The sequence below is a fragment of the Meleagris gallopavo genome, chromosome 1, assembly GCF_000146605.3.
Source record: "Meleagris gallopavo isolate NT-WF06-2002-E0010 breed Aviagen turkey brand Nicholas breeding stock chromosome 1, Turkey_5.1, whole genome shotgun sequence".
NCBI lineage: Eukaryota > Metazoa > Chordata > Aves > Galliformes > Phasianidae > Meleagris > Meleagris gallopavo.
In genome coordinates, this window is record NC_015011.2 from 142,749,874 (window position 1) to 142,770,000 (window position 20,127).

Consider the following 20,127-nt stretch of genomic DNA (forward strand, 5'->3'; position numbering starts at 1 on the left):
GTTGGGAGTTCAGTTTACAGCATGCTTTCCTGTGATGTTGTATATGCCTCTGTGTATGCTTTGCAGTCTGTGCTGACTGCTGCCAGTCAGAAGCAGGTACTGTGGAACCACTGATTATTGCTTCACTTGGTGTCTAAGTAGCACTTGGTAGAATTTCCCTCTTGGCAGAGACACTTCACAGGCAGGTTCTAGGTGGGCGTGTTTTGCTTCTTTACTCTCCTGTATGACCTTTTAATACTCAGACTTAACTTAAATGTCAATCTTTAATTTAGGTTAAGAATCTGTATTATGATTCTTTTTATCTTGTGTAAGAGTTCATGTTTTTTCTGACACTTAAAATAAGGGAAAGAGGTAGAAAGTTCTTTGTCTGCTTTAGTACGTATGATGGTGTCATTGACCTGTAGTAGAAAATATGACACTGAACTTTGTATTTGAAGGAGTTTTAAAGATAAGTAGTATCAGTCGTATATTCTGTGAAACAATTTGCCTCATACTGTGCCTTTGTTTTTATCAAGATTTTTGAAAGTGCTAGGACTTTCCAAAGAACTCAGTAGGTGTTTTTCATGAGACAACACTGTTGCTTGATTCTCTTCCTCTGAACAGGTTTGTCGTATTCCCGTTCTAATTGCTACTAGAGTCTTGCTTTCATTTGAAATAGCAATTTTAGAGGACTTAATTATCAGAAGACAGTCTTTATCAGAAGTTCCAAAGAACAGTTCGGAAAGTAAAGATCTTTGTGGTTAAATATTCAAGCATACATCTTTACGGCAATTTTACAACAAGAAAAAATAAGGCAGTTTTGATGGTGAGTGCTTGATGCTGAGTTAGTTTCCAAGTGAGCTGACCAGATTTTAAAAGGAATAGACTCTGTGGAGACAAAAAGTGGACTTGTATGTCTATGGTGTTTATAAAAAATGCATGCCTCAGTGCTGTTTTTAACTGTCTTGTGTAGTGCAGATTTTTTTTGAGATGCCTTTTAAATGCATTTTTTTTTCATTCTTATTTCAGAAATTGAGAAAGACGATCTTAAAACAGGTAGAAGTAACCAACATTTAATAAATGCTTTGAAGACTGATCCTTCTTTAACTAAAGAATTAAGAGTTGTTTTGGAGCAAGCCCTGGAGGAAAAACTGGAATCCTTGGGAATCAAAGCAGTGAGATTATTTTGTGTTCTTTAAAAGACAGATAACATTTGACTCATTTTTTAATAATCTCTCATTTCTATACCACAACCCTCAGCCTAGAAAATCCAGAGCTAAATTTCCGACCGTTATAAATCAGTGTAATTCATTAACCTGAGGGAATTTCCAGCAAATTACAGCTGTGGACAATATGACCACACCTGTTAGCAGTCCTTTCAGCTTATATGATTTTTCTACAAGCTTTTTAATATTTGAAGTTTAAAGAACGTTTATAATTCTAGGGTAATAAATTCAAGAAACAATAGCCCTTGTGTTTACAATGCAATTTGTTTCTCTAGGGTGTCCGTGGTATCCCGAATGATCGCTTAAATAAAATCCTGCGTGCCATTGAATCTGCTAGAGAGCACAAACTGAAGCAAGAGCCTGACATTCAACGAATTCGAGAGTATCTTGAACGCCAAGTCAGCTTTAGGGTTGGAGAGAGATCAACATTGTCTAACAGAAGTGTTTCCAGTCCTTACATTCCTTCTGAAGGTTAAATTTATATATATATATGTGTGTATTTTAGTTTAATTAAGTTTTGTTGCTATGGTACATAATGCTTTATCCAGAAACAAAATCTAGATATGTTTTGTCTAGAAATGCTTATGTGTAGCTGCTTTCTGAATTTTTCATTTAATTATTCTACATAGTTAAAGCCAACTAGGCTGTTTCCTTCCAAGTGCTGTTGATGATGCATTTAATTACAGAAAAATTACCTCTTGTATTGGAAAAGATGCATGGAAACTGAACTGTTCTGAAGAAAAAAGTAAAAACTTTTTTTTTTTTCCCTATAAATTCATAATCTGCAATACAGACATCTTTAATTTTTGAAAGAAATTAGATGCTAATATTAAAGATGCCAAGCATTGCTTCTAAGAATGAGGTAGAAAACTTCACTTGTAGGTAAACAGAAGTTCAATCAAATGGGAATTTCCTCATCTACCATACCACAAAAACCAGTAAAACGGTCTTTGACAGCTGTCCGCCCAGCCGAACAAAGAGCAGCCATCGCTGAGAATACATCTACACCTAAGTAAGAGTGCTACTCTCCTAGTCCTCATACCTTGGGTAAAAATCCCCTGTGGGTGTGATTTTTTATTTATTTATTTATTTTTTTTTGGAACTAATACGTTTCATGCTAGTATATTGTAAGAATTAAGAAAATAATTCTTTTTTTTTTCATATAAACTTTAACTGGTTGGCTGTCAGCATTGACATGATTTGTTTCATTGTTTTTGGATGCAGGAAGCTCATCAGAAACGAAGCTTCCAGAAGGACATCTAGTATCACGTATGTTTTTCTTTTCCTGTTGTATTTTTGAAGAAAGCATTATTGGTGCTTGCAACATAAGACCTATTATGAAGTTCAAATGACAAACACTCTTCTGGATTCTCTCTCTCCCCCCTGATCCGAATCTGTTGTTATAGTCTCTGAATGACAGCATGTTCTCAATTCAGCAGATGTTTTCCTTATTGGTAACCAGAGAGAGACAATCAAATCAAAAATCAATAACTTCCTAGCCTCCAGGTAGCATTTAAAGACTTCAACTTCATCTTTTCAGCTTGTTGATATTTTTTTATTATTTTATTATTATTATATTATTATTTATTATTATTTATTATAACCAGAATTAAGTGCAATATTTCAGGTCTCCTCAAGCATATTATTATGTAATTTTCTGCGCTGTAACTTTTGTTTTCTGGGTAGCATTAGTGATGCAGTTCTAAACTCATCAAGACAGAAGTAGGTTGGATCTGGCTGTTAACATCTAATTACCAACTCAACAGTTGTTCTAACTTGATTAACTTAACTGTTATGGAAAATTCCTAAATTATTTTCATCATACAGAATACATAACAGAACTTCTGTGGTGCAAATTCCATGGCCCTGGACCTTGCTCTCACAGGAAAGCCTATTGTTGTTTGCTTGGCAAGAGTTTTTATATGTTGGTGTGTTGATTTTGTAAAGGTAGTTACATAGGCGGAAATAATCACATCTTAGAGATAAAAGATCTCTTAGATCTCACAATATAAGAGATATATTATAATAACCTCTTGAGTTTACTTAGCAGCAGAATTTCTTTTTGAGTGGTTTTATGGATAGCTGTAATTTATGGGAGTTCCTGTTTTTCTTCTACATACAGAGAATGCTCATGTTACTGTAAAGGAAAATACAACGAATTTGAAAGATGTATATGTCAGCATAGTCACTGAAACTCACGAGTGCTCAGGTTTATGTGTTCTTGTTTAGAACTCCACCCTTCAGTTCAGAGGAAGAAGCAGATGAAGATGATGTCAAACAGTTGCACGTATCACGAGAATTGTTGCAAAAGCAGTCAAAAACATCGAGCAGCAAAGTCAGTGCTTTTCAGGTGGCTTCTGACAAAAGTGATCTGGATGGGACAGAGGAAAGTGAAACTGAAGAAACAGGAACACCTGTCAAAACCTCAAAAGGTATTTTCCCTTCTTTCGTATATGTATGTTGTAACAGCTATGCGTGATTTTTTTAATGGTACTATTTCTGTGTTAGAAAGTAACAACTAAAATAAACTAGATACTCTTGTGTATGTGTGTTTGCATGCAGTTTATTCTTTTGGTAGTGTATTTATGTCACTGTAGTGCTTAGAGATGTCAAATAAAATCAAATGAGTTTCAAGCTAGGTGAATGCATGCGGAGAAAGATACAGTCTGTGCTTCCATGAGACTCCAAACTTGAATTCAGATTGGCCACTGCAGTAAAAGAGAACAAGAAATCCTTTTACAAATATATTAACAGTAAGAGAAGAACCAAGGAGAATTTCCATCCTTTACCATATGCAGAAGGGAATGTGACCACTGTGGATAAGGAAGAGGCTGAGGTCTCAATGCCTTTTTTACGTCTGCCTTTAATAGGCAGATCAGTTATCCTCAGGGCACTTTACGACCTGATCTGGAAATCTGGGATGGAATGCAGAATACAACCCCAGTGATTCAGGTGGAGACAGAGAGTTCCTCCGTCTGGACTGTCACAAGTCCATGGGACCTAATGGGCTTCATCCTAAAATGAATTCATCTACCAGCTGAGAAAGCTGGTAGAGGTGATTGTCAAACTGCTTTCCACCATCTATCAGCATTCCTGGTTGTCTGGAGAGGTCTCAGAGGATTGGAGGCTTGCCAATGTGACTCCCATCCACAAGAAGGGCCGTAAGGAGGATCTGGGGAGCTACAGGCTTGTCAGCCTGACTTCGGTACCAAGGAAAGTTATGGAGCAGGTCATCTTGGGAGAGGTCACATGGCATGTGTGCGGTGCTATCCAGGGGATCAGGCCCAGTCAGCACGGGTTGTACTTGTCTAACTACCTAACTACTTACCTAACTACCTAAACTCCTTCTGACCAGACTGGTAAATGAGGGAAAGGCTGTCGATGTAGTCTACCTAGTCTTCAGCAAAGCCTTTGACATGGTCTCTCACAGTATTCTCCTGGGGAAACTGGTTGCCCGTGGCCTGGACAGGTATACTCTTCTTTGGTAAGGAACTGGCTAGAGGGCTGTGCCCAACAGGTAGTGGTTAATGGAGTTAAGTCCAGCTGGCGACCCGTTACAAGTAGTGTCTCCCAGGGGTCGGTACTGGGGCCCATCTTGTTTAATATCTTTATTGATGATTTAGATGAGGGGATTGAGTGTACCCTCAGTAAGTTTGCTAATGGCACTTTGGCCACAATAACCGCATGCAGTGCTACAGGCTTGGGGCTGAGTGGCTGGATGACTGTGAAGAGGAAAGGGACCTGGGGGTGTTGGTTGATGCTCGGCTGAACATGAGTTGACAGTGTGCCCAGGTGGCCAAGAGGGCCAATGGCATCCTGGCAGCATTAGAAATAGTGTGGCCAGCAGGAGCAGGGAGGTGATCATCCCCCTGTACTCAGCACTGGTGAGGCTGCGTCTTGAGTATTGTGTTCAGTTTTGGGCCCCTCACTACAAGAAAGACATTGAGACCCTGGAACGTGTCCAGAGAAGAACAACTGGTGAGGGGTCTGGAGCACAAGTCTTATGAGGAGAGGCTGAGGGAGCTGGGATTGTTCAGTCTGGAGAAGAGGAGGCTGAGGGGAGAGTCATCACACTCTACAACTTCCTGAAGGAAGGTTGTGATGAGGTGGGATTTGGCCTCTTCTCCCAGGCAACAAACAGGAAATGGCCACAAGTTGCACCAGGGGAGATTTAGGTTAGGCATAAAGAAAGACTCTCGAAGAGTGGTCAGGCACTGGAATGGAGTGGTGGAGTCACCGTCCCTGATGGTGTTCAAGAGTGTCTGGATGAGGTGCTGTGAGATATGGTTTAGTAGCTTAGTGGGTAGTAATGGTAATAGGCAGAAGGTTGGAGTAGATGATCTTATAGGTCCTTTCCAACCTTGTGATTCTATGATGATTCTATGATTTTTTCCAAAACAGTCTTTCTCAGGCTTTTACTTTGTAGATTTTCAGGAGATTTACAGTAAAGCCTCAAGAACAGTTGTCACGCCTGCCTTTTGAATCACAATTGTCAGTGTAATGTTTTTTTTATGAACTTGTAGGAACTGTAATTCAAAAACTGACTGAACAAGTTGGAAAGAGTCTTTCTAACCACGGAAATAAAAGCAGGCCAGCTGGAGGGATAGATGTTGCACAAGCATTTATTAAGAAAGAAGAGGTGCAAGAACCCAAGGTATTAATTTTAATAATCATTATTAAGTAATTGAACTGAATATTAAGTAATTGAGCAAGATCTGTTACATTTATTTCATGCTAAACCTGTACTGATGAAGATCTTAATTCTCAAAGATGTTTTTGGAGATACAGCTAAATAGTCTTTTTGGGTAATCTAATATCTTAGAGTATTTTTAATTCTAGACCTCTATCTAATAGGCTACTTTGAAGAGCATTTTAATGAGAGGACAGATTGTAATTTTGAGTATGGTATTTTGTTTTTCTGTATCTAGTTAATAATCATACTTTTTTTAGACTTCAATACTGGTTCACTGAGTATGGCATGCGTTCACAATCAGAATTCTAACATAACTTGTTCTTTATCCCTCAGTAAAACTCCAGTCTTCCCCTCACTATCAGGTTTTATAATCAGCAAGTCACTTTGGTGCACATCGATCTTTACTTGAACAATTTTTAGTAAGAACAAAAGTTGCTCCAAATCAGAAGTCAGCAGCAGATAATGAAGTTTCAGGTGCAGTAGATTATTGAAGCAGATGACCAGATACTAGTTCTGTCATTCAAGAAAATGCATGTATGTTACTTGTTAATAAACAAATAATAATTACTGAAAATCCAGTTATACATAATAAAACTGACATCTTAGGGCTTCCTGACTAATAATTAAATATGAAATTTTTCACTCCTCCCAGAGATAGTGACACTTCTATTCCAGTTTGTAGAAAAGGGTGATGGTATTAATGGTAGCTGTAATGGTAGGGTGCTGTCAGCTGCCACTGCTGACACCCAAACTTGTCCGTTGACTGTATGAGAGCTGCACATCATACCAAAATCAAAATTATCAAATCAGACATGGCAATTAAAATGCAATTTTGGGTCTAATGTTATTTTCAAATTATCTGCAAAGCTGGATGATATGATACCATAAAACAGGCACAGTAACATTTAGGGGATGTTATGTTTAATAAGGATCTATACGTGTTTGGCCACTGCATTAAGAAATTTGGGCTTCAAGAGCAAAAAGCTGTAGCAAAGTAAGCCTTAAAATCTATGTTAGCAAAGATAATTTTGCTGTAATTCATTTAAAATAAACAGAACATACAGTGGCATGTTGTGGTATGGACATAATGAGTTAGAAATGAGTTTATGAACCCAGGGCAAGGATTGCTACTTTGTTTCTGGAATCTTTACAAAAGAACACACCCACCTTGTATTCTTTGCTAATTATATAGGAATGTGTGTATCTTCAGGTTAATATTTCCACGTTTAAATGTAGGCAAGTTCAAGGTAATCTCCTGCATTTTACTTAGGATTCTCAAAGGTGCCTAAAAATATACGTGCAAAATGCCATCAATAAGATGATTTCTCTCAAGATCTGTTTTTTATTAGCATAAGGTGGCTTAAGTAGTAATAGCAGCTAATGGTCATTCTCAATACCCATCATACTATAACACCTCTCTAATCCACTGTCATGTTTTACAAAGGCCATGTTTTACAGAACATCCTTCAGGAACATCTTAGGGACTTTGTGCTTATCTGAAGAGGTACAAGCATTATCTGAGTTTACTGTATGAGTTACGGGATTTGTTGATGTGGGTCTTTGAGTTAAAAAAAATTGCCTAGTAATTTTGACTGGGACCATTTATTTTACACTTGATCAGTACTGAATTGTGTTTGAAATTGATAGTTTTCTCTGTATTTTGCACTTTAAAGTCAGCTAAGACTGAGTGAACGAGGAAACGCTTTTTTGAGTATATGTGACTCTGACTTTCTCACTGCCACACCCTCTAAATGCAGATAATTTGAAATAGCAAAATGTTGAATCCTGGTATGTTAATAACACAGCACAGCACACAGATCTGTCAGCTTCTGAAAAGCTGTTTGCAACAGTTATGAATGTAAAAAATTATGTTGCAAAAAAAGCCAGCATTACTCCAGTTTCTTCTTTCAAAACACACTATGTGTTCATATTTGTGGATTTCTCTCCAGTATGTACGTAACTTAGATTGTTTCCTGATAATATTGGAACCTTTCTTCTGTGCAGCGGAAGCTTCTGTATTTTATTGTAACATTCAGAGACTGTAGTGAAATAAGGCTTTAACTCTGTGAGAAATGATCTTTATCGTACTATGGGTAAGCTCTGTAATAATGGCTAGATTCCATTGAACCAGCACTGACTGGCAAAGAGGGAAATGCTGTAGCTCTTCTTTCAAAAGGTGGATTAAGATATTTAGTTCTCAGGCCGATGAAATAAAGGCAGCAAGTCCATGCCCTTTTTTTATCTGTTTGATTTGACAGCCGTTTTGTGAACTCGATATGCAAATCCATCATTTAATTGAAGTAATCATACTTGTACGTACTGATAGTCAGTCTTAGGAGGAATACATATTTCAACTTTGACCACCATGTTTTTATATTTTATTCTTTTACTTTCCCTTTAAATAAATGAGTTTTAAATTGAAATGGCCTTTATCACAGCATTACTTCTTTAGTGTCAGTACGGAAAGCTTATATAGCAAACTAAACTACAACCTTGCATTGTATCATAGTGTCTCTATTTCTGTGTAAGCAGTATTCATTCTAAGTTTAAAGGATTTTCCATCTCATTGGAATAGCAATTTTCCAGAAGAAAAAAACCCTTTTAATATGTGTACATAATGTATGTATATATGTTACTGAAATATGTGGAAGTTAAAATTATGGTGCTAGATGTCACGAAGCCTGGGCAACCAGTGTATTTTTCTTCAACACCTACTTGGAGAACCTGATCTTGATGAGAAAGGGAGAAAAAAATGCGCATTTTATCTCCATCAGTTCACAGAAGTAGATGAAGATGACTGGGATATATCATCTATAGAAGAAGACTATTTGTTGATGAAAGATAATAGTGGTCAGAAGGCATCAACAGCTCAGAAAAATGAGTCAAATGCTGCATCTGTTGTACATGCGTGGGGTCTCCCAAAGAAGACTGTACCAAAACAGGAAGGTAATACAGTCATTCTTTTACGTTATAAATCTTAAGTGCCTGACACACCTAGAGGAAAACGTAAGTATAGCATATTATACTTTGTAAAATATCATATACTGAATTACAGGAAAAAAACGTGTGGTATTTATATATAAGCTGTCAACAAACTTAAGCATGGAATTTTAAAACACATAGAATCATGGAATGGGTTGGAAGGGACCTTTCAGATCACCTAGTTCCAATCCTCTGCTATAGGGAGGTCTTGAGAATGATAATCAGCTGTGAGGTTCACTCAGGGTACTTTTCCAAGTGTTCTGCTGGGCTGTGATATTATTTGAACCAGTGGTAAGGAAACAGCTTCAATCTCACACAGCAGCTTCTAGCTCCATCATTTCAACATTCTTAAATGCTAAAACTGCATACTGACTTTTCCCTTTAAAAACAACATGAACTGTAATGTTGGCATTGAGTGTTTGTACTGTGCATCGTATTCTATGGCAGAAAGAGTCTACGTATTATCAACATTTATAATTTCCTCAGTGGCTGAGGTTGTGGACTTCATGAAGTCCACAGATATTTGCTCACATAGCATGATTCTTATAGACACATAAATGTATATTAAAAATGCCTCCAGGTAGTACTGATGTTTTTTTTGGTTTTTTTTTTTTTCTGTTATTTTTACAGGTCCTCGTGAAGCTGATAATACAAGCACATTAAAAAGCAGCTTAGTCACCGTAACAGATTGGAGTGATTCTTCAGATATATAATAGTTATATTCCTGATGGGAGGCACTGCTTTTTGGATTGAGTTTGAAAACATAATTGAAATCATCAGGTGTTTCCTGCTCATTTCTCATGCTGTTCAAGTGACAACAATGAATACTGTTTACAGAGCTCTTGTTTCTTTCAGTCCTGAGTTTGTACAAAGAATTTTCATATGCACATCGCTAGCCATCAGTATTTGGAAACTGAGAAAATTGTTCTTCCCTGTGAAGTCAGTGGTGAAAATCCTTGATTTCACTGAGGTGAAGATTTTGCCTCTAATCTTTACTTTAAAGACCAAACCTGGTCTTAGAAGAAAACCTGTTCACCAGTGAACAGAATTTACTGCAGAGTATTACTTTGTAAGATTTTTTTAAATGCATATTTTCTTGTATTTTATCATAAACTTTATAGAAAATGGTGAGCATTTTAAGTAGACTGTTTCCATGTATTAAATGTTAAGTTTCTAACATGGTTTACAATAAATGCCAAAGGGGAAAAAAAGGCCTCATAAATAAAAGTTATTACTAAATGCCTCCTATTTTGTGAAGCTAGCCTTTCCACCCATATAAGAATTAACTCTTAGTTAACATAAAAGCAAGAAAGAAAATAAAAGGAAAAAAAACATTTTAATCTGTTGTAAGAGAAAATAATGACCTTTAATTGAGCGCGTACATCCATATTTGTTGTGTGCCCACTTTCTTGAAAAGACACAGTGAGGTTTTGACTTAAATTCAAAAATAAGGCAAAATAAAAAGAGCCATGAATGACTTTGTAATTCCACTGTATTTTAGGTGATGTCAGATACAAAATTTTCTGTATTGCTGTGCCATTAATAAATTGGACTATCTACTGTTTGTTTTTACATCTTTGTCCTCAAATAGCCATGGCAGTGAAATTCCAAAAGGTCATCTGGTTCAAACCTCATGGCAGAACTGAGTTTCTGCCTAATTTTAGCATCTCAGTCTAGAAACAGAGATTTATAATCTCTGATCTTATTTATTGAATCATTGTATAAATGTTATCTCGACACTCATGACATCTCGTATAGACAGGCACAGAAAACAGATGAGTTGAATTTTTGAACTGCTATAAACAGGCTTATCCAAAATGGTTCTGTTTAGTACTCTAGGCTTTATTTGGACAGCACTTCAGGAATTTCATTCCCAGTGCAAGCCACCTGGTATTGCATTCTTGTTCTTCCTTCAATTTCTTAACCTGATTATTTGCAGCCACTCTGCAAATAAGGCTGGCTTGGCTGAGCAGAGATCTATATTAGGTAGAAAAAGAAAAGGTATGGCCACTGGAAGTCAGGTCAGGCAACGTGGAAGGACTATAGAGGTGTTGTTTGCTGTTGTAGAGAGAAAATTTATGTGGCCATAGCTCAATGGGAGTTGAATCTGGCCAGAACTGTGGGACACAAACAAAAGGGCTTTTTATATACATTAATGATGGAGAACCAGAGGTCACATTTCTCTGTTACTTGGTGAGGGTGGTTACCTCACAAGTACGGGTTGTTGGCAAAGCAGAGACATTTAATGCCTCCTTTGCCTCTGTCTTCGATACTGATGATGGGTTCTGGGATCCCCAGAGCTCAAAGGTAGGTAATAACAAACTCCCAGCTAATCCTGAACTTGAATGAGATTTGCTTCTGCAGTTGGAGCCATATAGGTATATGGAATCTAATGGGATTTATGCCAGGGTACTCAAAAAGCTGATGTCATTGCAAGATCTCTCAGTTCTTTTTCAACGGCTGGAAATGTACAGAGGTCTCTGTGGAGTAGAAACTGGCAAACATTGTCTCAGTTTTCAAGAATGGCAAGAAGGAAGACATTGGTAATGTCAGTCTCACTTTGATGCCTGGCAAATTTATGGAGATTACTCTAGTAGCCGTTGAAAAACATCTGAAAAGACAGTGCTGTCATTGGTCACAGCCAATGAGTTCAGGGGGAGAAAGTTCTGTTTAATGAATTTAATATCCTTTTATGACCAGGTTGCCCACGTAGTTGACCAAGGGAAGTCAGTTGATGTCATATTTTTGTATTTCAGCAAGGTTTTCAATAATGTTTTTCAAAGTGTCCTTCTGGACAAAATGCTCAGTATGCAGCTAGACAAATACATCAAATGATGGGTGAAGAATTACCTGATGGGTTGGGCTCAAAGAGTTGCACTACATGCAGTAGCATCAGGCTGGTGGGCAGTCACTGGTGTGGTTCCCTAAAGGCTTGATCTTAGGGCCAGTTCTCCGATGTTTTTATAAATGACTTGGTTGCAGGACTTGAAGGCATACTAAGTTTGTGGGCAACACTAAGTTGGGAGGAGGTGTTAACTCCCTCAAGGGTAGAGAGGCCTTGCAGAGAGATCTTGAGAGTTAAGAGAGCTGAGCAATCACCAACTGGGAGTAGTTTAACAAGACCAGTGCTGGGTTCTGCACCTGGGAGAGGGGCAACGCTGAGTACACGTATAGAATGGAGGACGATAGGCTACAGAGCAACCAAGCAGAAAGAGGCCTTGGGATTCTGATTGAGCAAGTAGAACATAAGCCAGCAGTGTGTCCTGGCAGCCCAAAGGGCCAACAGTACCCTGGGGTGCATCAGGCCCCAGCACTGCCACTGGGTGAGGGGAGGGGAGGGGTTTGTACCGCTCTGTGCTGTGTGACCTCACCTCCAGCACTGCGTCCAGCTTTGGGGCCGCAATGTAAGGATATAAAGCTATTAGAGAGCACCCAAAGGAGGGCAACAAAGAAGGGTCTGGAGGACAAGTTGCATGAGGAAGTTCTTGGGTGTGCTCAGCGCAGAGCAGAGGAGCTGAGGAGAGGCCTGATGGTGGCTGCAGCTCCTCACAGGGAGTGGAGGGGCAGCGCTGAGCTCTGCTCTGTGTGACAGCGACAGGGCCCGAGGGAACGGCATGGAGCAGTCAGGGGAGGGACAGCTGGCAGTTAGGGACAGGGTCTGCACCAGAGGGCGGTGGGCACAGGGCTGTGGGCACGGTTCCAGGTGCTGGAGTTCATGGAAGAATTTGGATGCCATTCTCAGATATAGGGTTTGGATTTTGGGCGATCGTGTGTGAAGGCTGGAGCTGGAATCAATGATCTTATGGTCTCTTCCAGCTCAGGATATTCTGTGATTCTGATTCTAGAAGAGGGGAATGTAAGTGACATGCCACCAGCCGGATGGAGTCCAGAGGGTTGGAATAAGCTCAGTGTGTAGGAGGCTCTGAGGCTTGTCTTGCCTGTCCCAAAGAATGCCCCAAAGGCTGCAGCTTCTCTCCTTTTTTCTCCCCACCATTCACTTGTGGTCACCATCACGTGTGCATTCATCTCGTGCTCTGTGAGTCCCTTTCCAGTAACTGTTTCTGTAACATCGTGCCCTGACTCTCCTTAGTACCTGATTAGACTGTGCTGCTCCCCAGATTATCTACATATTTCCACTTTACCCATGCTCTTTCTCTTATTCCTGTGGCACTGAAGTGACTTTTACTTTCTCACACTCCTGGCAATATTGTAAGGAGATAAGGGCCTGCATATTCCCATTGACTGCCATTGCCTGGCAACGGAGTTACAATGTCCTCTGCAATTCCAACGTCACTGCTGATCAGTGGTGAGACATTTTACATATTAACCTGCACAGAATATGACCGTTTTGTCCTGCGCTGAACCCATCTGAGAATCAGCTGCAGTGATGCACAACAGTAAACACAGTGCATGCAATGCTATTCCCAAAGCAACCGACAGACTGCATCTGTAAATACCTTCTTTATTTTTTTTTAGAAAGCAGCATCAACGCGTGATTTGCAGGTATAAACTTCATAATACAAACATCAATCTTAAAATATAATAAAATTTACATCAACGTGGAAAAAGCTGCAAGATAATACCTTACAAATTCATTGTCTTAGTGGTAATTCCATTGTGTTTTGGGGGAGGTGGGGGGGGAAATCACCCTGAATGAAACATACAAACTCATTTTTAAAACTGGCTTTGTATCTTAGAAAAGTACACTTAAACATAAGCGTTCTTGTCAAAGTGCTTTGGTGAGGTTTGGTCTGGGACACTGTTGTGAATCTTTGTACGAGACGACATCACAGATGCGGCTCCATTATATGCATACGCTCTCCTGCAAAGAGAAGAGAATCGGCCATTTACAGTCATCTCACAGACTGGTAACATCTTTCTTACCCAAGCACTGTAGTGCTGTAAGGCTAGAATAAAGGTATGGCAATGTGAAGCTCCTCCTGCTGGAGGCAGGGGACACCTCCCTCCCCCGTGTGCTCTCATTCAGTTTCCCCTCCAGCGTTTCCCTGTAATTCTCCTTCATACAAACTGATATTCCTCATTCACAGCCAAGTTAACTGGTGCCAGATCAGATGAAATACTGAGGCTGTAGCAGACATTAAGTGTGCAGTAACTCCTCCAGCTGTGCCTCTTTACTACCACCCCTCTTCTCCAGCTCATTCCCTTTTTATCTGACGATTTGGGATTAAAGAAACTTGTCAATTCACGTAAGGGCCCCCGAACACTCCTCCTCCATCTGTGCACAAATTCTTTTTGGCTGTAGCAAAAGTATCAGGTATTTATAATACCAGTATTTGTACTGAGAAACTGGCTTTTCTTAATTACATTAATTACATGAATGATGGAAAGAAAATTATCCTAGAATCCCATTATTTTCTTTCAAGCACACAATCCTTTTCTGACCTCACAGCAAAGTGTTTCTGATAAGTAATCAAACTGCATACACACAGCAGGTACAAAGGTGCTATATTGATTTATTTCAGTAAGTGCAACTTGGGTTTTACCTTGGAGATTTACTGTTCTCAGCTATTGAGAAGCAGAATATACTGCCACCAATGATGCAGAGTGAAGCTCCAGCCCATCCAATGAATAAAGCTGCTCCTAATTCATACCTACAGGAATTAATAAATGCGTTTAACAAAGAATTAATTTAACATTCTTTTTCAGAGTAGAAAAACTGATTTTTTTTCTTCATACATATTTTTTCAATTGACATTCTTCATGCAAAGTCAGCAGCTGTGATGCTCAGCTAGATTCTTTCTATTATTTCCCCCATACACGAGGCAGATGTGGCACACTGCTGCAGCCAGCTGGGTCGCCTCACCCCCCAGCTCTCTTCAAGACTGATGGCTGAGGGGCTCTGATTCTTTGGCCCCTTTTTATATTGTATGGCTCCCATCTCCTTGAAACAATGCAGGTTTGTTCCCACTGTCTCCCAGTCCTGACTGCAGCTTCCAGTGAGTCATCCTCTGAGGCTGTTCAGCCTCATGACTTGAGCAATTGCCTACAGCTCTGATTAACACTCCCCTCCAGCTCTCAGCATTTCTCCCTCTCCACATACATGCCCTGGACTGAGTATACATGATGTTGTATACATACATATAATAGGCAGGTGCAATCATGGATTCCTAGAATCACTGAGGTTGAAAAAGACTTCTAAGGTCATCCAGTCTGACCATCAACACATCCCCACCATGCCCACTAAGCACGTCCCTCAGTGCGACATCCACACAGTTCTTGAATATCTCCAGGGACATTGACTCCCCTACTACGTACAGTTTTAATCCAAATTATTCCACCCCCGTGCTACAGTTTTCAGACGACTGAGCAGATTTCTGTCTGTTCAAGGTCTGGGAGTTCTCTGATTGAAAGCAGATATCTGCATCAGAGTTCATCATCCAGGATCTCATTACAGTCAGCACGCAAGAAATATGCACTCGACTCCAAAGTACGCCTGCTGAATCACAGCCTCGAGTGCCTTTTTCAGTGTGCTCCAACAGAGGTGGATCAAAGCGATGAGCACAAATGGGAAGCGGCACAGTGTGAGCCCCATGTGAGGATGCCTCCGTGCACAGCGCGGTGCATGGTGTGCAGCTGGGCACCCCTCAGAAGCCAGCACAAAGCAATGGGTGCTAGAGGGCACAGTTGGACCCAGACCCAGGAAGGCTGCTGCTGTAACAACTCCACAGCCAGACCATTTGCCTAAAACATGGGAAACACTACTTCATTTTCAGCATAAACTATTGTCCTGGGGCTCATGTGAGTCATACAAGATAACCAATTGCCACTTTCCCTCTTGCAGCTCCTCAGTTGGACAGAGATCAAGATTAAATTGGGTTTAATTGGGTAGAAAAAGGTGGTCTACCTTTTTCATAACAGTCGGGAAGTGAAGGCATGGAATCCAGCCTTTGGTCTTGGGACTGTTTGTACTTTCTAAGCAACATTTATTGTGGCATGCATAAGCAGTTGGCATGTATAGACTTTTCTTGAGTGATGGCCTTATGCCATGTTAATGAGTGGCAGAGCTGGCCTAATTGGTCCTTCCTTCACATCTTCACGCAGATAAAAGACTTTTTGATATACACTGGTGCTTACAAGGAATTTTCAATTGCATATCAACCTGTGTATGGCTCCCTGGTTTTTATCTAATCCAGTTTTCCAGGTTTTTTTAGTAGCCAAGAAGTCAATCCTACCCCACCTTCCAAAATCCAATATAGATTGGATTAAAAACATCCTGTACTTTGATGCCTCTTGAAAAAAAATACTAATAAGGGGAGAAGAAATTTCTCTATTCCTTATTTTTTCCTTCTCTCTTTATCATTAAAACCCTTAAAGGAAGTCTTCTGTTCTTATGCTTCTTGCCTGTAAGACTCAAAGTAGCCACACTCCAAAGTCTGTGGCCTCACACAGCCCCCACCTACTACAACTACCTCCAGCGACACTTACCCAGGTTGGGAGCAGATATTTTACTATAATCCAAAGAGGCAGAATTCCTGAGACAAAAGTAAGTATTAATATCAGTAAAGAAAACATCCTGGTTATTAGATATGTTGGGAACATGAAGCAAATCAGTTATAGCTTCATTAGCCAACTGGGTGAACTCTGGGATGTACAGAACAAACCTAACCACCCAGCAAATCAACACAACTACCCAATGGAAATATATATTTTAAATGTCTAGTTCTTACAATTTATGGAAAATGAAAAGCAGGTTCAGAGCAATGTGACAGCAGGACAGTGCAAAGGGGGTCTGTGTGAACTCCACCAATCCAGAGAAAAGAAGGTCGAGGGGAAATGATTCTCTCCAGGAAAGGGAAGTCAGTCAGCTTGTTTGGATAAACTCAGCCTATTCATCCGGAAGAACGATGATCATGAATTCAAATCGTGGCAATGGACATAAAGGATGATGGCTAGCAAAGCTTTTATTGGAAGTAGTAAAGTGACAAAACAGTCTCTGAAGATAAGCTCTGGAAGTAACATAAGCAAGGCAGTGCATCAGAGAGATGCACGGATTTTTTTTCCTACTAGACATGTCTGAAGATAAATGAAATCCAGCACCAAGGTGTCCTGCGCTGTCACCAAGTCTCTGTGTTACTGTGTGCAGTCAAACAACACTTCTGGAGCAGTGTTACATCCGTAATGCAAACTATTGTGTTGGAACATAAAATCCCATGTAAGACTTCTTTCTAAGTAAGTCTAACTTCAGGGTATCCTATAGTAACCATTATTTCTCAGCCATACACAAATTCAAACCAGAAGTGTCTCTGGGGAGCTCTCTGATTCCTTCTGCACATGTACGCATTCATGGCACCTCTTTGCCATCCAAAGACAGCTAAAAGGATGCTAAACATCCCATGTCATTCATTTTCCACTAACAGTATCTCGAGCCTCTCTTGGACACCACCAGAATAACTACAGATGAAAATGCGCAGCAAGCAGCGAACAGCTGAAACCAGTGCGGCAACCTCTCTCAGTGAAGATGACAGCCAAATTCCTACAGTATGCTAGCAAGGCATATTCAATGCTTCTGCAAGGTACATCAAAGTAAGAGTTCCCAGAAGGCAGCAAAATAAATTGCTCCTATATATTTTATATTGATTTAGAGAGAAAGGAGTCAAATGCTACCTTTATCTTAATCTGACATAAGATCACTGCATGAGCTACACCGCACGCACACCATGTGCAAGTCCAATTACAATTTCCCTCTCCCTCTCCATTGTTTTCTTTGTAGTTGCAATTATGTGTGCTGGCAGTTGTGCTACGCTATTTCTTTCAGGAAAAAATGTAATTTCTGCAAAAGATTATTTATGACCTTTATTTTCTCATTTATTCACAGTAAAACTCTGCCATGAGGTCTGCCTGTTTTTTTCCCAACCAAACTGTACGGGAACACAATGAAGGAAAGGGAATTCTGGCAACAGCCAAAGTATTTTTCACTGAAAACAGTAAGCCTGATGAATAATTAACTTGTGGCTGCATAGCCAGACTCCATTTTCTTCACAGTAGCTCACATCCTTGTAGCTTTTGGTGGCCTTTGGATCCTGTCCTTAACGTATCAAATAAGCTGAAACTATAGCAGAATTATGGAGGAAAGTATCAAGAGAAGAGAAGCAGCGTCAGCCCTGCTGCAAATGTGATTCCAACTAAAGGTATTTAGCCAGTTAAACTGCCTTCTTTCCATCAAAAAGTAAGGGAGAGGCTCAGGATACATTACTTGGATCTCAAGGAAATTTATATCCAGTGATTGACACATTCTGGAGTCAACATAAAGTTTTGAAAATCTTCTCTTTAAAGATCAGTTTACATTACATAAGAAACCACAGTGTGAAAGCCTAAGATGCTCTTAATTTACAGCCAATGTTTTCAAACTTGGTGGATAAAACACGCTTCCAAAATTCAAACATTCATGAATGAATTGCTGCCTTTGAAAGTTCTAAGCATTCACAGCTCTAAGGAGAGTCGTTATGGATGACTATTTCTGGTAAGGATTCCGCTGTTCAATAAACACAAGTTCTTTCTTTATGTTCAGTTACATAAAGTATAGTCAAAGTATGGACATTAGTCTTGTATGATTATGGGTTTTGAAATGGTTCATGATTCAGCCTGGAGAAAAGAAGGCCCCTGAGAGGCCTCACTGCAGCCTTTCAGTACCTAAAGGGAGCTTATAAACAGGAGGGTGTCTGACTCTTTTACTCAGGTAGATAGCGACAGAACAAGGGGGAGTGGTTTTAAATTAAAAAAAAGGGAGATCTAGATCAAATACTAGGAGGAAATTCTTCACTCAGAGGGTGATGAGGCACTGGCACAGCTGCCCAGAGAATCTGTGGATGCCCCATTTCTGGAGGTGCTCAAGGACAGGATGGATGGGGCCTGGCCAGCCTGAGCTGGTGGGTGCCAGCCCTGTCTACAGCAGAGGTTGGAACAGGATGGGCTTTAAGGTCCCTTCCAACCCAAACCACTCTGTGATTTTATGATCCAAATTTTAGCCATCTGGATTTGAAAATATTCAGATTCAAAAAGTCAGAAAAAAATTCCCTTCAAATGGAATTAAGATCATGCACTCCTCAACACTGTTATGGAAACTATCTTTTATCAAAAGTGTAGATAAATATTTTCTTCCTTTCCTATGAAATTATGCACCTAATGAGTGCCTCTGTCTTGTGAAATCCCTTTTTTGCACCTTTGATAAGCATAAACCTAAGCTTATTCCAACTAGCACAGTAGGCTCTGGGACAAGTGCTCAAGTGCTGCAGAGCCCCACCAAGCTGTGATAAGCCTGGCCACAAAGACTACAGGCTCATCATTCTACAGAGAGGTGTTAGCTCATTACATTTCAGCACAGATACTGCAGTTGGAAAATATGATCAAATAAACTGCATCCCACTTTCCCTTTCTGCTCAACAGGAGAAACATTTGCTTTCTGTATAAATGGGTTCTGGCGTGCAGCACAAAATTTAAGGTATACTTTTTTTGAAAGATTTATGAGTATAGGAAAGTACTTACTTTTGTGCAACAAAAGAAGGATCAAAGAACTCAGACGTAATCCTGTGTGCATACAGGGAACAACCAGTCATGGAGCACAGCCCTGAAAAGCATAAGACAAACCATTCAGTGGAACGGGCAGAGAAGCTTTGGGCCTGACCCTGAAGTCAATGAAGTGACGTAGAACTGTGTGTGCAAAGCTCTGGTATGACTCCAAAGACACAAACTTAGAGAAGTAAGGTATATTTACCACACAGTATGAAAATCAGTCCAGCTAAACAAGCTATTCTTGCTTTATTTTTATCAGAGCCGCCGATTTTTGTGCACTTCATCCCAACCAGTCCAGAAATAGAACCAAAGAAACCCAGACAGACAGCGGAGATCATCAGTCCTCTGCAGGCCTGGATGTAACCTGCAATGAGAAGGGGTAAGACTCATGTGAGGGCATGGACCACACCGGGTTTCACTACAGCTTGCCTCACCACACACAGCAACAGGCATTAATTAGTTATTTCAAACAGAATCAAACCTTGGCTGGAGTAATGCCATCTGATTACTGAGCATGTTCTTCTAGGTGATGGCATGATAATGTCCTCCAGTGGGCATCACCATGTGAGCCCTGCACATAAGAAACATACTATGGCAATCAGAGCTGGAAGAAATAATCCTGTGGCACTGAGCACAGCATCTGCAAGAGGCTGGACTGCTTGGTTTTGAAGAGCACAGTGCCTGTCACAGGCTGCAGATCTTCTCAGAGCACATGAA

General features: G+C 40.0%; 2 protein-coding genes across 2 annotated transcripts in view; one reads left to right on the top strand and one right to left on the bottom strand.

Moving 5' to 3' along the window:
• The window catches only part of DZIP1 (DAZ interacting zinc finger protein 1), a 36,548-nt gene extending 26,096 nt beyond the window's left edge, over window positions 1–10,452 (top strand). The window contains exons 12-19 of the mRNA XM_010728680.2: window positions 1,009–1,154; window positions 1,481–1,676; window positions 2,088–2,217; window positions 2,430–2,474; window positions 3,435–3,637; window positions 5,729–5,859; window positions 8,673–8,844; window positions 9,511–10,452. Of these exons, the coding sequence (XP_010726982.1) occupies window positions 1,009–1,154; window positions 1,481–1,676; window positions 2,088–2,217; window positions 2,430–2,474; window positions 3,435–3,637; window positions 5,729–5,859; window positions 8,673–8,844; window positions 9,511–9,593 (1,106 nt within the window). The 3' untranslated portion in view covers window positions 9,594–10,452. The remainder of the gene's footprint in view (window positions 1–1,008; window positions 1,155–1,480; window positions 1,677–2,087; window positions 2,218–2,429; window positions 2,475–3,434; window positions 3,638–5,728; window positions 5,860–8,672; window positions 8,845–9,510) is intronic.
• Window positions 10,453–13,326: 2,874 nt separating this feature from the next.
• On the bottom strand, window positions 13,327–19,890 carry CLDN10 (claudin 10). The gene is made up of 4 exons (XM_010728670.3): window positions 19,613–19,890; window positions 19,384–19,465; window positions 14,385–14,492; window positions 13,327–13,702 (listed from the first exon to the last, which is right to left on the bottom strand). Exons 1-4 carry the CDS (start codon window positions 19,746–19,748, stop codon window positions 13,588–13,590), a joined length of 441 nt encoding a protein of 146 aa, XP_010726972.1. The 5' UTR covers window positions 19,749–19,890; the 3' UTR covers window positions 13,327–13,587.
• Between the last annotated feature and the right edge of the window lie 237 nt (window positions 19,891–20,127).